General features: G+C 43.6%; 2 protein-coding genes across 7 annotated transcripts in view; one reads left to right on the forward strand and one right to left on the reverse strand.

Annotated features, from left to right (window-relative positions):
• Window positions 1-11,709, forward strand: part of pla2g7 (phospholipase A2, group VII (platelet-activating factor acetylhydrolase, plasma)) — a 242,266-nt gene extending 230,557 nt beyond the window's left edge. For all 5 annotated transcript variants that reach the window (XM_070885052.1, XM_070885053.1, XM_070885055.1 and 2 more), the window contains 2 exons: window positions 9,112-9,260; window positions 9,646-11,709. In XM_070885052.1, coding sequence (XP_070741153.1) covers window positions 9,112-9,260; window positions 9,646-9,758 — 262 coding nt within the window. In that variant the 3' untranslated portion in view covers window positions 9,759-11,709. The remainder of the gene's footprint in view (window positions 1-9,111; window positions 9,261-9,645) is intronic.
• LOC139267161 (tudor domain-containing protein 6-like) overlaps window positions 1-16,692 on the reverse strand; it is a 118,567-nt gene that overhangs the window by 45,793 nt on the left and 56,082 nt on the right. The window lies entirely within an intron of this gene.

Consider the following 16,692-nt stretch of genomic DNA (forward strand, 5'->3'; position numbering starts at 1 on the left):
GTTGCTCAGTTTTTTTGGGAGCAACTTGATTTTTCTGGAGTATCTTAAAAATCCCCATTTTGCACACTCAATTTGCGCCAGTGTAAGTGAGTTAGTTAGGATTTTTTTAGTTTAGTTTTTTTTTCCAAAAGGGAGCGTTACCAGACACCTACGCCTGTTTTGGCCATTTAGGCCTCTTTGGCCAGCTAACAGTTACTCCAAACTAACTTAGGCCAGCATATGTGGCCGCTTGTGAAAACCTTTGCGGAGAGTTAAGAAATCAGCGCAGGTAGGTACATCAGAGGCCAGCAGAACTTAATGACTTGACTAAAGAATGTGAATAGGATCAAACAGCTATACAGGATGTCATAATGACAAAAAAAATAGATTAAGAGTTGATTAAAAATTGATTAAAAGTCAAAAGTACGGTGTGCATCATGTTGAGGACTTGCCAGAGGGACAAATACAAGGCATCGTGGCAACACCCTCGCTCCAAACATTGGCATCTGCTCGACTATGTCATCTTCAGAGCCAGGGATAGCAAGGATGTGTGCATCACCCGCGCCATGACAGGAGCTGACGACTGCTGGACGGACCACCGCCTAATCCGATCCATCATCGACATTAGCCCCAAAGCAGAGGGAACAGTAGAAGCAGTGCCGCAAAAAAGTCAATGCCGGGGCACTTAAAGACCCAGCTAAAAGAGCCTATACAGCCAATCTGGCGTGTCTTGATGATCCTGAAATGCTGACTGCCCACAACGCTTGGTCTGCCCTCCAGGTCTCCATAACCAGTCCTGTGAAGAGACACTTGATCACTCAACCAGGAAACACCAGGACTGGTTTGATGAAAATGATCAGGAGATCCAAGAACGAATAGATTCCAAGCGTAGAGCATTTCTGAGCCTCAAGCAACAACCCAACTCGGGAGCAGCAAAGCAACGTTACAGACGGCTCAAGGCTGAGGTCCAACAAAAAACCCGGGACCTAAAGAACAGGTGATGGCTGGAGAAAGCACAGGAGATACAACAACTGGCCGACAGCCATGATATGCAAGGATTCTTCATTGCAGTCAAGGCCACCTACCCAAGGCAAACTCCCAAGGCCCCACCCCACTCCTGGCCAAGAACGGGGAAACACTCATCAAGGACACCGAGGCTGTCAGAGTCCGCTGGAAGGAGCACTTCGAAGATCTCAATCAAGACTCTGCCTTTGACTCGAGTGTTCTCGACCCCATCCTGCAGCATGCCACCCGCCACCACCTCAATGAAACCCCAACATTGCACGAGGTAGGCAAAGCCATAAAACAGCTCAAGAATAACAAGGCTACGGGTGCGGATGGAATCCCTGCTGAGGCGCTAAAGTATGGCGGAGAGGCGCTGTTGGCGCGGATACATGACCTCATCTCTCTCATCTGGAGGGAGGAGAACATGCCGGGAGATCTCAGAAATGCAGTGATCGTGACCATCTTTAAAAATGGGGACAAGTCCAACTGCGGCAACTACAGGGGAATCTCCCTGCTATCAGCCACTGGGAAAGTTGTCGCTAGAGTTCTCCCTGTGGCCGAGGAGCTCCTCCCGGAATCACAGTGCGGATTTCATTCCCTTATGGGGCACAATGGACATGATCTTTGCAGCGCGGCAGCTGCAGGAAAAATGCAGGGAGCAGCGCCAGCCCTTATACATGGCCTTTTTCGATCTTAAAGGCCTTTGACACTGTCAACTGTGAGGGTCTATGGAGCATCCTCCTCCATTTCAGATGCCCTCAAAAGTTTGTCAACATCCTTCGCCTGCACCACGACATGCAGGCCATGATCCTTACCAACGGATCCATTACAGACCCAATCCACATCCGGACCGGGGTCAAACAAGGCTGTGTCATCGCTCCAACCCTTTTCTTGATCTTCCTCACTGCCATGCTCCACCTCACAGTCAGAAAGCTCCCCACTGGAGTGGACCTAAACTACAGAACCAGTGGGAAGGTGTTTAATCTACGCCGCCTCCAGGCCAGGTCCAAGATCACCCCAACCTCTGTTGTTGAGCTACACTATGCGGATGGCGCCTGTGTCTGCGCACATTCTGAGGCTGAACTCCAGGATATAGTCGATGTATTCACCGAAGCATATGAAATCATGAGCCTTACGCTTAACATCCGTAAGTCAAAGGTCCTCCATCAGCCTGTCCTCGCCGAACAGCACTGCCTCCCCCAGTCATTAAGATTCACGGCGTGGCCCTCAACAACGTGGACCATTTCCCATACCTCGGGAGCCTCTTGTCAACAAAAGCAGGCACTGATGCAGAGATTCAACACCGCCTCCAGTGCGCCAGTGCAGCCTTCGGCCGCCTGAGGAAAAGAGTGTTCGAAGACCAAGCTCTCAAATCTACCACCAAGCTCATGGTCTACAGGGCTGTAGTAATACCTGCCCTCCTGTATGGATCAGAGGCATGGACGATGTACAGAAGACACCTCAAGTCGCTGGAGATAAATCACCAATGATGTCTCCACAAGATCCTGCAAATCCCCTGGGAGGACAAGCGCACCAACATGAGAGTCCTCGTCCAGGCTAACATCCCCAGCATTGAAGCACTGACCACACTCGATCAGCTTCGCTGGGCAGGCCACATAGTTCACATGCCAGACACGAGACTCCCTAAGCAAATGCTCTATGCAGAGCTCCTTCACGGCAAACGAGCCAAAGGTGGGCAGCGGAAACGTTACAAGGACACCCTCAAAGCCTCCCTGGTAAAGTGCGACATCACCACCGACACCTGGGAGTCCCTTACCGAAGACCGCCCTAGGTGGAGAAAGTGCTTTCAGGAGGGCGTTGAGCTCTTCAAATCTCAACGCCGAGACCGTGAAGAGGTCAAGCGCAGGCAGCGGAAGGAGCGTGCAGCAAACCAGTCCCACCCAACCCTTCTCTCGGCGAATGTCTGTCCCACCTGTGACAGAGTCTGTGACTCATATTGGACTGTTCAACCACCAGAGAACTCAAATCAGGAATGGAAGCAAGTCTTCCTCGATTCCGAGGGGCTGCCTATGATGCATATGACAAACTTCGCAAAGTTATTTTACTATACAACAGAAGCATTCATGGAAGCTTAAACTACAAGAATAAAAGAAGTAAAAGATAGTTGAATTAAATTGCCCTAATCTCGCAACTAATTTAAACAACTATTTGTTTGCAATGATTATATTGGGCCAAAATTGAGCCCATATTATCTAAATAAAGTCTACTTCAATAAATAAGATATTCTCTCAGTGTTCCTCCGTCACTTATGTTCTTCTTTCACAATAACACCAAGTAAATAAACTTGACAAATGGTCACCACTATTCACGAGACAAAACATATTTACATAATTTTTTCAAAATATCCAAATAAAAAATAGAAGTAAGTCCTACCCTACCTTCATCTTCAGCCTGGGAAGGCAGTGGGCCAGCCTGTGCGGTAGGCCACTCAGCCTGGGATAGGGGCGGGACACACCAGCAGCCCATATCATGATGATCATCATCCCACTTTTCAAAGTGATTTGATGGACTCAAATGGATATATTCCAAATAATTGTGCGTATGGTCTTTTCCAACAACAACAAAAAAATACAATTGGCAAAGTCAATCTTTTCCGAATCGAGCTTGCTCTTTCCCCGAATGGCACGATCTCACTGTCCGGTCCAAATGAGGCATTTTCTCCTGCACCAAGAACATTTCTCCTGCTTTTATCTCTCAGGCCAGACATACCTCTAACTAGCATCAATTATGCCGAATTCCCACGCTGCAGCACGCACACGCACATCTTCAGTCCGGGAAGGCAGCGGACCAGCCTGTGCGGTAGGCTACTCAGCCTAGGATAGGGGCGGGACGCACTAGCAGCCAGTCTGATGATGATGATGATCGGGTCCCACGCTGCAGTTCGCACACAGAGGTTGGGGGCAGGAGCTATTGCGCATGTGCGCACACTCCAACGCGCACGTGCAGACATCCCGGCACTGCTTTCAGCGCACGACGCTGGCTCCGACCCCGACTGGCCATGCTGAGCGAAGACCCGGGAGAGGCCGGAAAGCGTCCAAAGTGGGGACCGATTTTTTTTGGGGAGCACTTTTCCACACAGAATGTCGCCGCATTTCCGTGAGTGTGCCATAAAAAGGGGTGTGCCAATTTTGAGCCATTAAGATTTACCAGAATGATACCTGGACTCCAAGGCTTAAATTACAAGGATTACACAAACTAGGGTTGTATTCCCTGGAATTTAGAAGATCAAGGGGTGACTTGATTGAAGTTTTTAAGAAATTAAGGGGATCTGATGGGGTCGATAGAGAGAAACTATTTCCGCTGATTGGGGTGTCAAGGACTAGAGGGCATAGTCTAAAAATTAGAGCCATACCTTACAGCAGTGAAATTAGGAAGCACGTCTGCACACAAAGGGGTGGTAGAAGTTTTGAACTATCTTCTGCAAATGGCAATTGATGCTAGATCAGTTGTTAATTTTAAATCTGAGATTGATAGATTTTTGTTCACTAAAGGTATTAAGGGATTATGGGGCAAAGGAGGATATTATGGAGTTATGTCACAGATCAGCCATGATTTCACTGATTGGCAGAATAGGCGCGAGGGCTAAAAGGCCTGCTCCTGTTCCTATGTTCCCATGTGGTAACATAGAAACATAGAAAATAGGTGCAGGAGTAGGCCATTCAGCCCTTCTAGCCTGCACCGCCATTCAATGAGTTCATGGCTGAACATGAAACTTCAGTACCCCCTTCCTGCTTTCTCGCCATAACCCTTGATCCCCCGAGTAGTAAGGACTTCATCTAACTCCCTTTTGAATATATTTAGTGAATTGGCCTCAACTACTTTCTGTGGTAGAGAATTCCACAGGTTCACCACTCTCTGGGTGAAGAAGTTTCTCCTCATCTCGGTCCTAAATGGCTTACCCCTTATCCTCAGACTGTGACCCCTGGTTCTGGACTTCCCCAACATTGGGAACATTCTTTCTGCATCTAACCTGTCCAAACCCGTCAGAATTTTAAACGTTTCTATGAGATCCCCTCTCATTCTTCTGAACTCCAGTGAATACAAGCCCAGTTGATGCAATCTTTCTTGATAGGTCAGTCCCGCCATCCCGGGAATCAGTCTGGTGAACCTTCGCTGCACTCCCTCAATAGCAAGAATGTCCTTCCTCAAGTTAGGAGACCAAAACTGTACACAATACTCCAGGTGTGGCCTCACCAAGGCCCTGTACAACTGTAGCAACACCTCCCTGCCCCTGTATTCAAATCCCCTCGCTATGAAGGCCAACATGCCATTTGCTTTCTTAACCGCCTGCTGTACCTGCATGCCAACCTTCAATGACTGATGTACCATGACACCCAGGTCTCGTTGCACCTTCCCTTTTCCTAATCTGTCACCATTCAGATAATAGTCTGTCTCTCTGTTTTTACCACCAAAGTGGATAACCTCACATTTATCCACATTATACTTCATCTGCCATGCATTTGCCCACTCACCTAACCTATCCAAGTCACTCTGCAGCCTAATAGCATCCTCCTCGCAGCTCACACTGCCACCCAACTTAGTATCATCTGCAAATTTGGAGATACTGCATTTAATCCCCTCGTCTAAATCATTAATGTACAATGTAAACAGCTGGGGCCCCAGCACAGAACCTTGCGGCACTCCACTAGTCACTGCCTGCCATTCTGAAAAGTACCCGTTTACTCCTACTCTTTGCTTCCTGTCTGACAACCAGTTCTCAATCCACATCAGCACACTACCCCCAATCCCATGTGCTTTAACTTTGCACATTAATCTCTTGTGTGGGACCTTGTCGAAAGCCTTCTGAAAGTCCAAATATACCACATCAACTGGTTCTCCTTTGTCCACTTTACTGGAAACATCCTCAAAAAATTCCAGAAGATTTGTCAAGCATGATTTCCCTTTCACAAATCCATGCTGACTTGGACCTATCATGTCACCATTTTCCAGATGCACTGCTATGACATCCTTAATAATTGATTCCATCATTTTACCCACTACTGAGGTCAGGCTGACCGGTCTATAATTCCCTGTTTTCTCTCTCCCTCCTTTTTTAAAAAGTGGGGTTACATTGGCTACCCTCCACTCCATAGGAACTGATCCAGAGTCAATGGAATGTTGGAAAATGACTGTCAATGCATCCGCTATTTCCAAGGCCACCTCCTTAAGTACTCTAGGATGCAATCCATCAGGCCCTGGGGATTTATCGGCCTTCAATCCCATCAATTTCCCCAACACAATTTCCCGACTAATAAAGATTTCCCTCAGTTCCCCCTCCTTACTAGACCCTCTGACCCCTTTTATATCCGGAAGGTTGTTTGTATCCTCCTTAGTGAATACCGAACCAAAGTACTTGTTCAATTGGTCCGCCATTTCTTTGTTCCCCGTTATGACTTCCCCTGATTCTGACTGCAGTGGACCTACGTTTGTCTTCACCAACCTTTTTCTCTTTACATACCTATAGAAACTTTTGCAATCCGCCTTAATGTTCCCTGCAAGCTTCTTCTCGTACTCCATTTTCCCTGTCCTAATCAAACCCTTTGTCCTCCTCTGCTGAGTTCTAAATTTCTCCCAGTCCCCAGGTTCGCTGCTATTTCTGGCCAATTTGTATGCCACTTCCTTGGCTTTAATACTATCCCTGATTTCCCTAGATAGCCACGGTTGAGCCACCTTTGTCAAATGTCTTTTGAAAGTTCATATTCACATCAACCCTCCCCGTTACTTCATCAAATAACTCAAAAGTTAGTCAAACATGATATGCCTTTAACAAATCTGTGATGACTTTCATTTATTTGCTGATATTTTTCCAAATGCTAATTAATTTTGTCCCAGATTATTGTCTTTGGATGTTTCCCTACCACTAATGTTAGGCTGACTGGCCTGTAGTTGCCGGGTTTATCCCTTTCCCCTTTTTTAAAAATTGGGGTGTAACATTTGCAGTCCTCCAGACCTCTGGCACCATCCCATATTCAAGCAGGACTGAAAGATTGTTGCCAGAGCCTCCACATGTCCCACATTTACCTCAGTAACCGAGGATGCATCCGATCTGGACCGAGTGGCTTTTCTACTTTGAGGATTGCCAAACTTTTAAGTATATCCTCTTTATTTTTATCCTATCCAATATTGCTAATGACACCTCCTTTACTGCTACATTCAGCATCCTCTTCTCTATAGACAGATGCAAAATACTCATTTAGTACCTCAGCCATGCCTTCTGCCTCCACAAAAGCATCTCCTATTTGGTCCCCAAGTGGCCCCACCCTTCCTTTGACTACCCTTTTACTATTAATATTATTTATAAAAACACAAGCAAACATTCTTACCTTATTGTCATTGTTTTATATATTCAAATATGTGCTCAACAAACTTAAGGAATGAAATGCCTCAGGGGTTTTAATGTTCATACCACCGAAGTGTTAAACAACAGTATCAAATCATAGGCAGTCCCTCGGAATATAGCTTTAGTTAAATATAACAAAATGTGAAATGAGAAAAGCTTGTTTGGCATTTCCGACCCATTTGCTCCATAGACCATGTAAAATGTGCTTCATCGTGGAATCAACCCCTTTAATATCCTGAAGAAAGGTTTTGATGCTGCCTCCACCCCCAAAAATTAAATCAAGCAGAACTCCAGATTTACCAATCCTACATCCTGGACCTCTGCTCATCTTTGTTGTGGTATTTCCCACAGTCTGAGCAGCTCAAGAACAGATTCTGCCTACTAATCCTAATAATTGCCAATTCTATTCTGAATTAGATATTCACCTAGCATTTTTAATTACTTTTTCAATGCAGTTTTGACTTCTTTAACTGAAAGTCTATTCAACCTATCCACAACCAATCCTTGTAACTTCAAATGTTGCTTGAAGTTTGTAATTTTATACTTTGCACATTATTGAAGTTTTTTTATTCTAAATAAATTGAGTTCAACATCTTGGGCCACTCCCACCCGTGAGTGTTCACTTCATCACAAAGACTGCAGTGGTTCAAGGACAAGGCCCATCACTACCTTCTCAAGGCAACCAGGGATAGCCTTTCCCGCAGCACCTACACCAAGAGCAAATTAATAAAATACTGCAGATTTTAGGATTCATTTTCTGTTCATTTTTCACAATGGTCAAGTAGTAATCCATTATACACTTTGTAAATATTCCTCAGCTTAGTATATTAAAATTAATGAGAATCTTGGTAATGCACCTTCGAACAATGTCACAAATCTTTCAACCCACATCTCTCATTACCTTCATCTCAATCGTGCGTGTTATCCTGTGAGTATATCTTGCTCTTAACCAAACCTGACAGCGATATTTATACCTGGAGGGTAGGTTTGTTTTGTGCAAGCTTCCTTTATGATAAATGCATGGTTTTAATTTTTATTATTTCATGACCCAAAGAATGCTGCAGCAGGAATCATAGACTGATCAGTAGGCACTATAGTAATCTAGTTATCTACTGTTACACTTGATGCAATCGCTAAACTCTATACAGCAATGACTACATTCCCCATGGCTTGACAACGCAGGGTCTAGAATTGATAAAACCACTACCATACCTAATGGCAGAAAATCAATAATCCACATCTCTCAAAGTCCATTTTAGAATGATTATTTGATCTGCATCTAAATTGTTTGTAATATGGTTTCCCTGCAATGTTTTCCAATTCAAATCATGAGTTTTCCTCTTGCACTTCAAAATTTCTAAACTCATTATAGAAGCCGAAAGGAAGACTGTTTTTATTTTTACCAATAATTTTCCTATATATTTGGGAATGTGAAGTAGCATACTATGTGTTGTAGAGTGATGGCAAAGGCCTTCAAGATAAAAAGAGACAAGTGTTATCATTAGCTTAGCATTCAACTAACACCTTCTCAAGTCACTTGCACAACCATATTTGATATTTAAATACTTACACATTGGATGGTGCAGTGCTAAAAATGTTTACATTTGTATATTTTGAACACCAATAAATTTGGTAACCATAAGTCACTTGCAAACTTAGCTATTTTCTCAAAAGGTACCTTGGTTTGTACATGGACCACAAATAGAATTGAATATAGAACTTAATTCATTGCCTTGAGGTTTTTTCTTTTATTTGGTTCTTTATAGAGGAACAGTACATCAGAGCTTCCCTGATTTCACATTTTTGACTGGCTCTTTCCTTGGGAAGATATTTCGATTGAAAGGAACAATAGATCCCCATATAGCTATTGATATTAGCAACAAAGCTTCATTAGCATTCATACAAAGACACTTGGGTAAGTAAATAAAATGCATTTATTATTGGAATATATCACAGTTAACAGTTTTCTAATTCCAGGTACCAGAAATACTGGGCAGTCATTTTATAGAGATAGTGGGGAGGCAATACAATGATAATCCAAGAACATTTGGGAAATGTGGGATTTCTTATATTTTTACAATGTGTTGGAGTTTCAGATGTGTAGTCATTGTGGATCTTGTATGAAATTACTCTTTTAAAACCATTAAAAAGTATTAAAAACACTGGCATTTCCAGTAGCAAGAGTTTGTATAGGGATGGGACAAACATTTCTCCACTGTGACAGGATGAAAGCATCAGAGCTACTTGAAGTAATTTCAATTGTTTCAGGATTAATCTGGATACCAAATTTTACTTTCCAGGTCTTCAGAAAGATTTTAACCAATGGGACCCTCTTATTGATGGGAAAGGAGAACACATTATACCAGGCACAAATATTCATCTGCCTCAATCGAACTCTGACCCCAAACAATGACTATGTCAACTTTGAGTGTACTGCAGGAAAATAGAAACAAATATTAAATTAGTATGATCAAGTTTATCTGCAGCAAACATCCGCTGTTGTACAGAACATTTGCCGTATTTTTAAATTCTATACTTCTAATATGCTCATAAGTGTCATCAGCCATACAATACACATTACCTCCATAATTATTTCTGTTCCACTTTATGTTGCTTGTATGTAGATCCATGCATCTCTCTCAGATGAATATTACAACATTCAAGTTACAGGTCTACCATTCGACCAGGACTATAAAACAGTGGGCTCCAAGTTGGAGTTACCTTAATGTTTGTATCTTTTTAAAAGTGAACGGTATCATATACTGATTTCACACAGCTAAGTGTGTGAATTATTACATTCAGCATTTTAACATTATACTCAATTGTTTAAAGCTATATTGCAGCACAGATCAGTCTTGCATGTTTCTTTTACTAGCCCAACTGCTATGGTGAAGCTCAAAGTTCACCCATGATTACTATTTACTATGAAAAATTCTTAGTTATATTTTAGATTTTTGAAAACAGTGATTGTTTTGCAAAGATTTTATCTGAATTGCTTCAATGTTAAAATTCTGTTACAATGATGTTTCCATCTTTGCATCCCATTTTCTTCTCTCAAAGGGGCTTTTGACCAAGAAGCAGCTCCTCCCAAGAATGTTAGTGGCATTTCGCAATTGACTATTGAGAGGTGAATAACCTACCAGCTTTTCCTTTTTACTACTGCTAAAAAGTGTTCAAGACAACCAACACACTTTGCAATCCTGCCCCTGAAGAATGTTTAATGGAATCAAAAAGTACATTTAAATGAAAAACACTTTTTTGGGGGAATCTATTTCTAAAAAGAACTTCTGAAATTAATATTCAAATGACAAAATCTAATTTCTCTAAGCTCACACAATTAATACTATCCCCCAGGTGAGAGTGATACTAAAGTGAATATTTAAGTGAAGTGCAGATTCAATAGCATTTTATGTATGATTCACTCTTGAGTTTTGTCCAGTATTAGAGTAATGTGTGTGTAACTCACTTGTTCTAACTGCACTCAAAGCAGTCTCATTCCTGGTGCCAGTCTTTCACCCCAGTCAAGAAATTGAGTTGGCTGCAAATGATGTACTGGAACCAAAATAATGTAAAAGTGCACTTGCACCCTCGTTTTTGAAGTGTGTGAAAGAGGAAGCAAAACCGGGGTTTCTATTCCAAAAGAGACCAAATACCTTGCTTTGTCTAGTAATAGAAAAGTAGAGTTTCAGCTTCACTGCCTATTTGAGCAAATCACCCGCTCGATTTTCATTTCTCTGTCAAGCCAGTGTGGTGGCTGATATGCAACGGTCACCACACGTTAAAGAAATTCACACACAGGCATCTTCCCCCTCAACTGGAGTTCAGGACTGGAACATCGGGTCCTTCATTAAAACATGTGTGAACTCTCATGGAAGCAAGCCATCCTCGTTCGAGGGACTGCCTATGATGATGATTAGTTTACAGCCCAGGTGGCATGAAACTGTAGTGAGTTCATTATGAAGTTACTATGATTAACGGGTTACATTTAGTAGCTTTCGTTTTCACTTTAATTAGTAAGATTGCTGTTTGATAGTAACTCTAACAGTGATGTGACTGGAGAACTGCAATTATACTGCTTGCTCAAATTACTGTTAATAGACTCATTTAACGCTGTTAAGTTGAGCAGGGCTTTGCAAGTGTATTTACTAGCTTCCAACTAGCAATACTGTATTTGTATTGACATGGCTAACCAAATTGGTGACTTTGTTCTACAATCAGAACGGAGTGGGGGTACTTGAACCACCCGAGGTTTTGGTGCCAAACTGCACAACAAAGCTAGTGTAGGAAAGGTTATAATCTTCTGCTTACGTCAGCACTGCACAAAAGTTCAAGGGGGAGAAGGGTGGAATTTCCGCAGGGGTTTTCCTGCTCGTCTGCCACAACTTCAGCCGAAGAAACCCTGAAAAAACAGTGCTTATGTTTTTTTTCGGGGGTGGGGGGGGGGGGGGGGGCGGGTTTTACAGATCTGCTGTCAAAGTTACAACAGACGATCGGGAGGAGTCCCATGGAAATTCAATGCTAAAATGTACAATATAACAGCGTTAAATGAGATTTGGCAGAGTGTATTCAACTGTTGGCTAAAAAGTTAAAATTAATGTCAAAACAATTATAAAGGTTTTGATGTATTGGTCTAGGTTTTCTAATCATAACGCTGACATAAACCTTTCATTTTAAATAGATTAATATCAATGTTATGTTTGAAAAATCCAGGCCATATTATCTTAACTGACAATGTGCTTTTTTAATTAAGTATAGAAACATAGAAACACAAAAAATAGGTGCAGGAGTAGGCCACTCGAGCCTGCACCACCATTCAATATCATGGATGATCATTCCCTCAGTACCCCTTTCCTGCTTTCTCTGCATACCCCTTGATCCCTTTAGCCACAAGGGCCAAATCTAACTCCCTCTTGAATATATACAATGAACTGGCATCAACAACTCTCCGCGGTAGGGAATTCCACAGGTTAACAACTCTCTTGAGTGAAGAATTTTCTCATCTCAGTCCTAAATGGCCTACCCCTTATCCTAAGACCGTGTCCCCTGGTTTTGGACTTCCCCATCATCGGGAACATTCTTCCCACATCTAACCTGTCCAGTCCTGTCAGAATCTTATACGTTTCTATGAGATCCCCTCTCATCCTTCTAAACTCCAGTGTATAAAGGCCCAATTGATCCATTCTCTCCTCATAGATCAGTCCCGCCAACCCGGGAATCAGTCTGGTGAACCTTCGATGCACTCCCTCATTAGCAAGAACGTCCTTCCTCAGATTAGGAGACCAAAACTGAACACAATATTCCAGGTGAGGCCTCACCAAGGCCCTGTACAACTGCAGTAAAACCTCCCTGCTCCTATACTCAAATCCCCTAGCTATGAAGGCCAACATACCATTTGCCTTCTTCACCGCCTGCTGTACCTGCATGTCAACTTTCAATGACCGATGAACCATGACACTCAGGTCTCGTTGCACCTCCCCCTTTCCTAATCTGCCATTCAATAATATTCTGTCTTTGTGTTTTTGCCCCAAAGTGGATAACCTCATATTTATCCACATTATACTGCATCTGCCATGCATTTGCCCACTCACCTAACCTATCCAAGTCACCCTGCAGCCGTTTAGCGTCCTCCTCACAGCTCACACCGCCACCCAGTTTAGTGTCATCTGGAAACATAGAAAATAGGTGCAGGAGTAGGCCATTCGGCCCCTCTAGCCTGCACCGCCACTCAATCAGTTCATTGCTGAACATGCAACTTTAGTACCCCATTCCTGCTTTCTCGCCATTCCCCTTGAACCCCCTAGTAGTAAGGACTTCATCTAACTCCTTTTTGAATATATTTAGTGAATTGGCCTCAACAACTTTCTGTGGTAGAGAATTCCACAGGCTCACCACTCTCTGGGTGAAGAAGTTTCTCCTCATCTCGGTCCTAAATGGCTTACCCTTATCCTTAGACTGTGACCCCTGGTTCTGGACTTCCAACATTGGGAACATTCTTCCTGCATCTAACCTGTCTAAACCCATCAGAATTTTAAATGTTTCTATGAGGTCCCCTCTCATTCTTCTGAACTCCAGTGAATACAAGCTCAGTTGATCCAGTCTTTCTTGATAGGTCAGTCCCGCCATCCCGGGAATCAGTCTGGTGAACCTTCGCTGCACTCCCTCAATAGCAAGAATGTCCTTCCTCAGGTTAGGAGACCAAAACTGTACACAATACTCCAGGTGTGGCCTCACCAAGGCAACACCTCCCTGCCCCTGTACTCAAATCCCCTCGCTATGAAGGCCAACATGCCATTTGCTTTCTTAACTTGAAGATATAACATTCAATTCCTTCATCTAAATCAGTAATGTATATTGTAAAGAGCTGGGGTTCCAGCACTGAGCCCTGTAGCACCCCACTCGTCGCTGTCTGCGATTCTAAAAAGGATCCGTTTATCCCGACTCTCTGGTTCCTGTCTGCCAACCAGTTCTCTATCCACGTCAGTACATTACCCCCAATACCATGTGCTTTGATTTTTGCACACCAATCTCTTGTGTGGGACCTTGTCAAAAGCCTTTTGAAAGTCCAAATACACCACATCCACTGGTTCTCCCTTGTCCACTCTACTAGTTACATCCTCAAAAAATTCCAAAAGATTTGTCAAGCATGATTTCCCTTTCATAAATCCATACTGACTTGTACCGATCCTGTCACTGCTTTCCAAATGCGCTGCTATTTCATCTTTAATAATTGATTACAACATTTTCCCCACTACTGATGTCGGCTAACTGGTCTATAATTACCTGTTTTCTCTCTCCCTCCTTTTTTAAATAGTGGTGTTACATTAGCTACCCTCCAGTCCATAGGAACTGATCCAGAGTCGATAGACTGTTGGAAAATGATCACCAATGCATCCACTATTTCTCGGGCCACTTACTTAAAGTACTCTGGGATGCAGACTATCAGGCCCCGGGGATTTATCGGCCTTCAATCCCATCAATTTCCCTAACACAAGTTCCTGCTTTATAAGGATATCCTTCAGTTCCTCCTTCTCACTAGACCTTCGGTCCCCTAGTATTTCCGGAAGGTTATTTGTGTCTTACTTCGTGAAAACAGAACCAAAGTATTTGTTTAACTTGTTCGCCATTTCTTTGTTCCCCATTATAAATTCACCTGAATCTGACTGCAAGGGACCTATATTTGTTTTCACTAATCTTTTTCTCTTCACACATCTATAGAAGCTTTTGCAGTCACTTTTTATGTTCCCAGCAACCTTTCTCTCATACTCTATTTTCCCCCTAATTAAACCCTTTGTCCTCCTCTGCTGTATTAAAAAATTCTCCCAGTCCTCAGGTTTGCTGCTTTTTCTGGCCAATTCACATGCCTCTTCTTGGATTTAACACAATCCTTAATTTCCCTTGTTCGCCACGGTTAAGCCACCATCCCCGATTTATTTTTACTCCAAACAGGGATGTACAATTGTTGAAGTTCATCCATGTGATCTTTAAATGTTTGCCATTGCCTATCCATTGTCAAACCTTTAAGTATCACTCGCCAGTCTATTCTAGCCAATTCACGCCTCAAACCATCGAAGTTACCTTTCCTTAAATTCAGGGCCCTAGTTTCTGAATTAACTATCACTCTCCATCTTAATAAAGAATTCTACCATATTATGGTCACTCTTCCCCAAGGGGCCTTGCACAAGATTGCTAATTAGTCCTTTCTCATTACACATCACCCAGTCTAGGATGGCCAGCCCTCTAGTTGGTTCCTTGACATATTGGTCTAGAAAACCATCCCTAATACACTCCAGAATATCCTCCTCCACCGCATTGCTTCCAGTTTGGTTAGCCCAGTCAATATGTAGATTAAAGTCGCCCATGATAACTGCTGTACCTTTATTGCACGCATCCCTAATTTCTTGTTTCATGCTGTCCCATCCTGATTACTACTGTTTGGTGGTCTGTACACAACTCCCATTAGCGTTTTCTGCCTTTTGGTATTCCGTAGCTCCACCCATACAGATTCCACATCATCCAAGCTAATGTCCTTCCTTACTATTACATTAATTTCCACTTTAACCAGCAATGTCACTCCACCTCCTTTTCCTTTCTGTCTATCCTTCCTAAATGTAGAATACCCCTGGATGTTGAGTTCCCAGTCTTGGTCACCCTGGAGCCATGTCTCCGTGATGCCAATTACATCAAATCCGTTAACTGCTATCTGCACAGTTAATTCGTCCACCTTATTCCGAATATTCCTCGCATTGAGGCACAGAGCCTTCAGGCTTGTTTTTTTTAAACACACTTTGCCCCTTTAGGATTTTGCTGTAAAGTGGCCCTTTTTGCTTTTTGCCTTGGGTTTCTCTGCTCTCCACTTTTTTACTATCTTTTGCTTCTGCCCCCTTTCTGCTTCCCTCTGTCTCCCTGCATAGGTTCCCATTCCCCTGCCATATTAGTTTAACCCCTCCCCAACAGCACTAGCAAACACTCCCCCTAGGACATTGGTTCCAGTCCTGCCCAGGTGCAGACCGTCCCGGTTTGTACTGGTCCCACCTTCCCCAGAACCGATTCCAATGTCCCAGGAATTTGAATCCCTCCCTTCTGCACCACTGCTCAAGCCACATATTCATCTGAGCGATCCTGCGATTCCTACTCTTGCTAGCACGTGGCACTGGTAGCAATCCTGAGATTACTACTTTTGAGATCCTACTTTTTAGTTTAGCTCCGAGCTCCCTGAATTCGTCTTGTAGGATCTCATTCCGTTTTTTACTGGCTGTTTACCCTCCCTCTTCAAAATGTCCTGCACCCGCTCCGAGACATCCTTGACCCTTGCACCAGGGAGGCATCATACCATCCTGGAGTCTCGGTTGCGGCCACAGAAACATCTATCTATTCCCCTTCCAATTGCATCCCCTATCACTATAGCTCTCCCACTCTTTTTCCTGCCCTCCTGTGCAGCAGAGCCACCCACGGTGCCATGGACTTGGCTGCTGCTGCTCTCCCCTGATGAGTCATCCCCCTCAACAGTATCCAAAGCGGTGTATCTGTTTTGCAGGGGGATGACCGCAGGGGGACCCCTGCACTACCTTCCTTCCACTGCACTTCCTGTTGGTCACCCATCCCCTATCTGGCTGTGTAATCTTTACCTGCGGTAAGACCAATTCACTAAACGTCCTATTCACGACATTCTCAGCATCGCACACGCTCCAGAGTGAATCCACCCACAGCTCCAGTGCCGCAATGTGGTCTGTCAGGAGCTGCAGCCGGATACACTTCCCGCATATGTAGTCGTCAGGGACATTGGAAGCGTCCTGACTTCCCACATACTACAGGAGGAGCATAACACGTGTCCGAGCTCTCCTGCCATG

The sequence above is a fragment of the Pristiophorus japonicus genome, chromosome 7 (genome assembly GCF_044704955.1).
Source record: "Pristiophorus japonicus isolate sPriJap1 chromosome 7, sPriJap1.hap1, whole genome shotgun sequence".
In the NCBI taxonomy this organism is placed as follows: Eukaryota; Metazoa; Chordata; class Chondrichthyes; family Pristiophoridae; genus Pristiophorus; species Pristiophorus japonicus.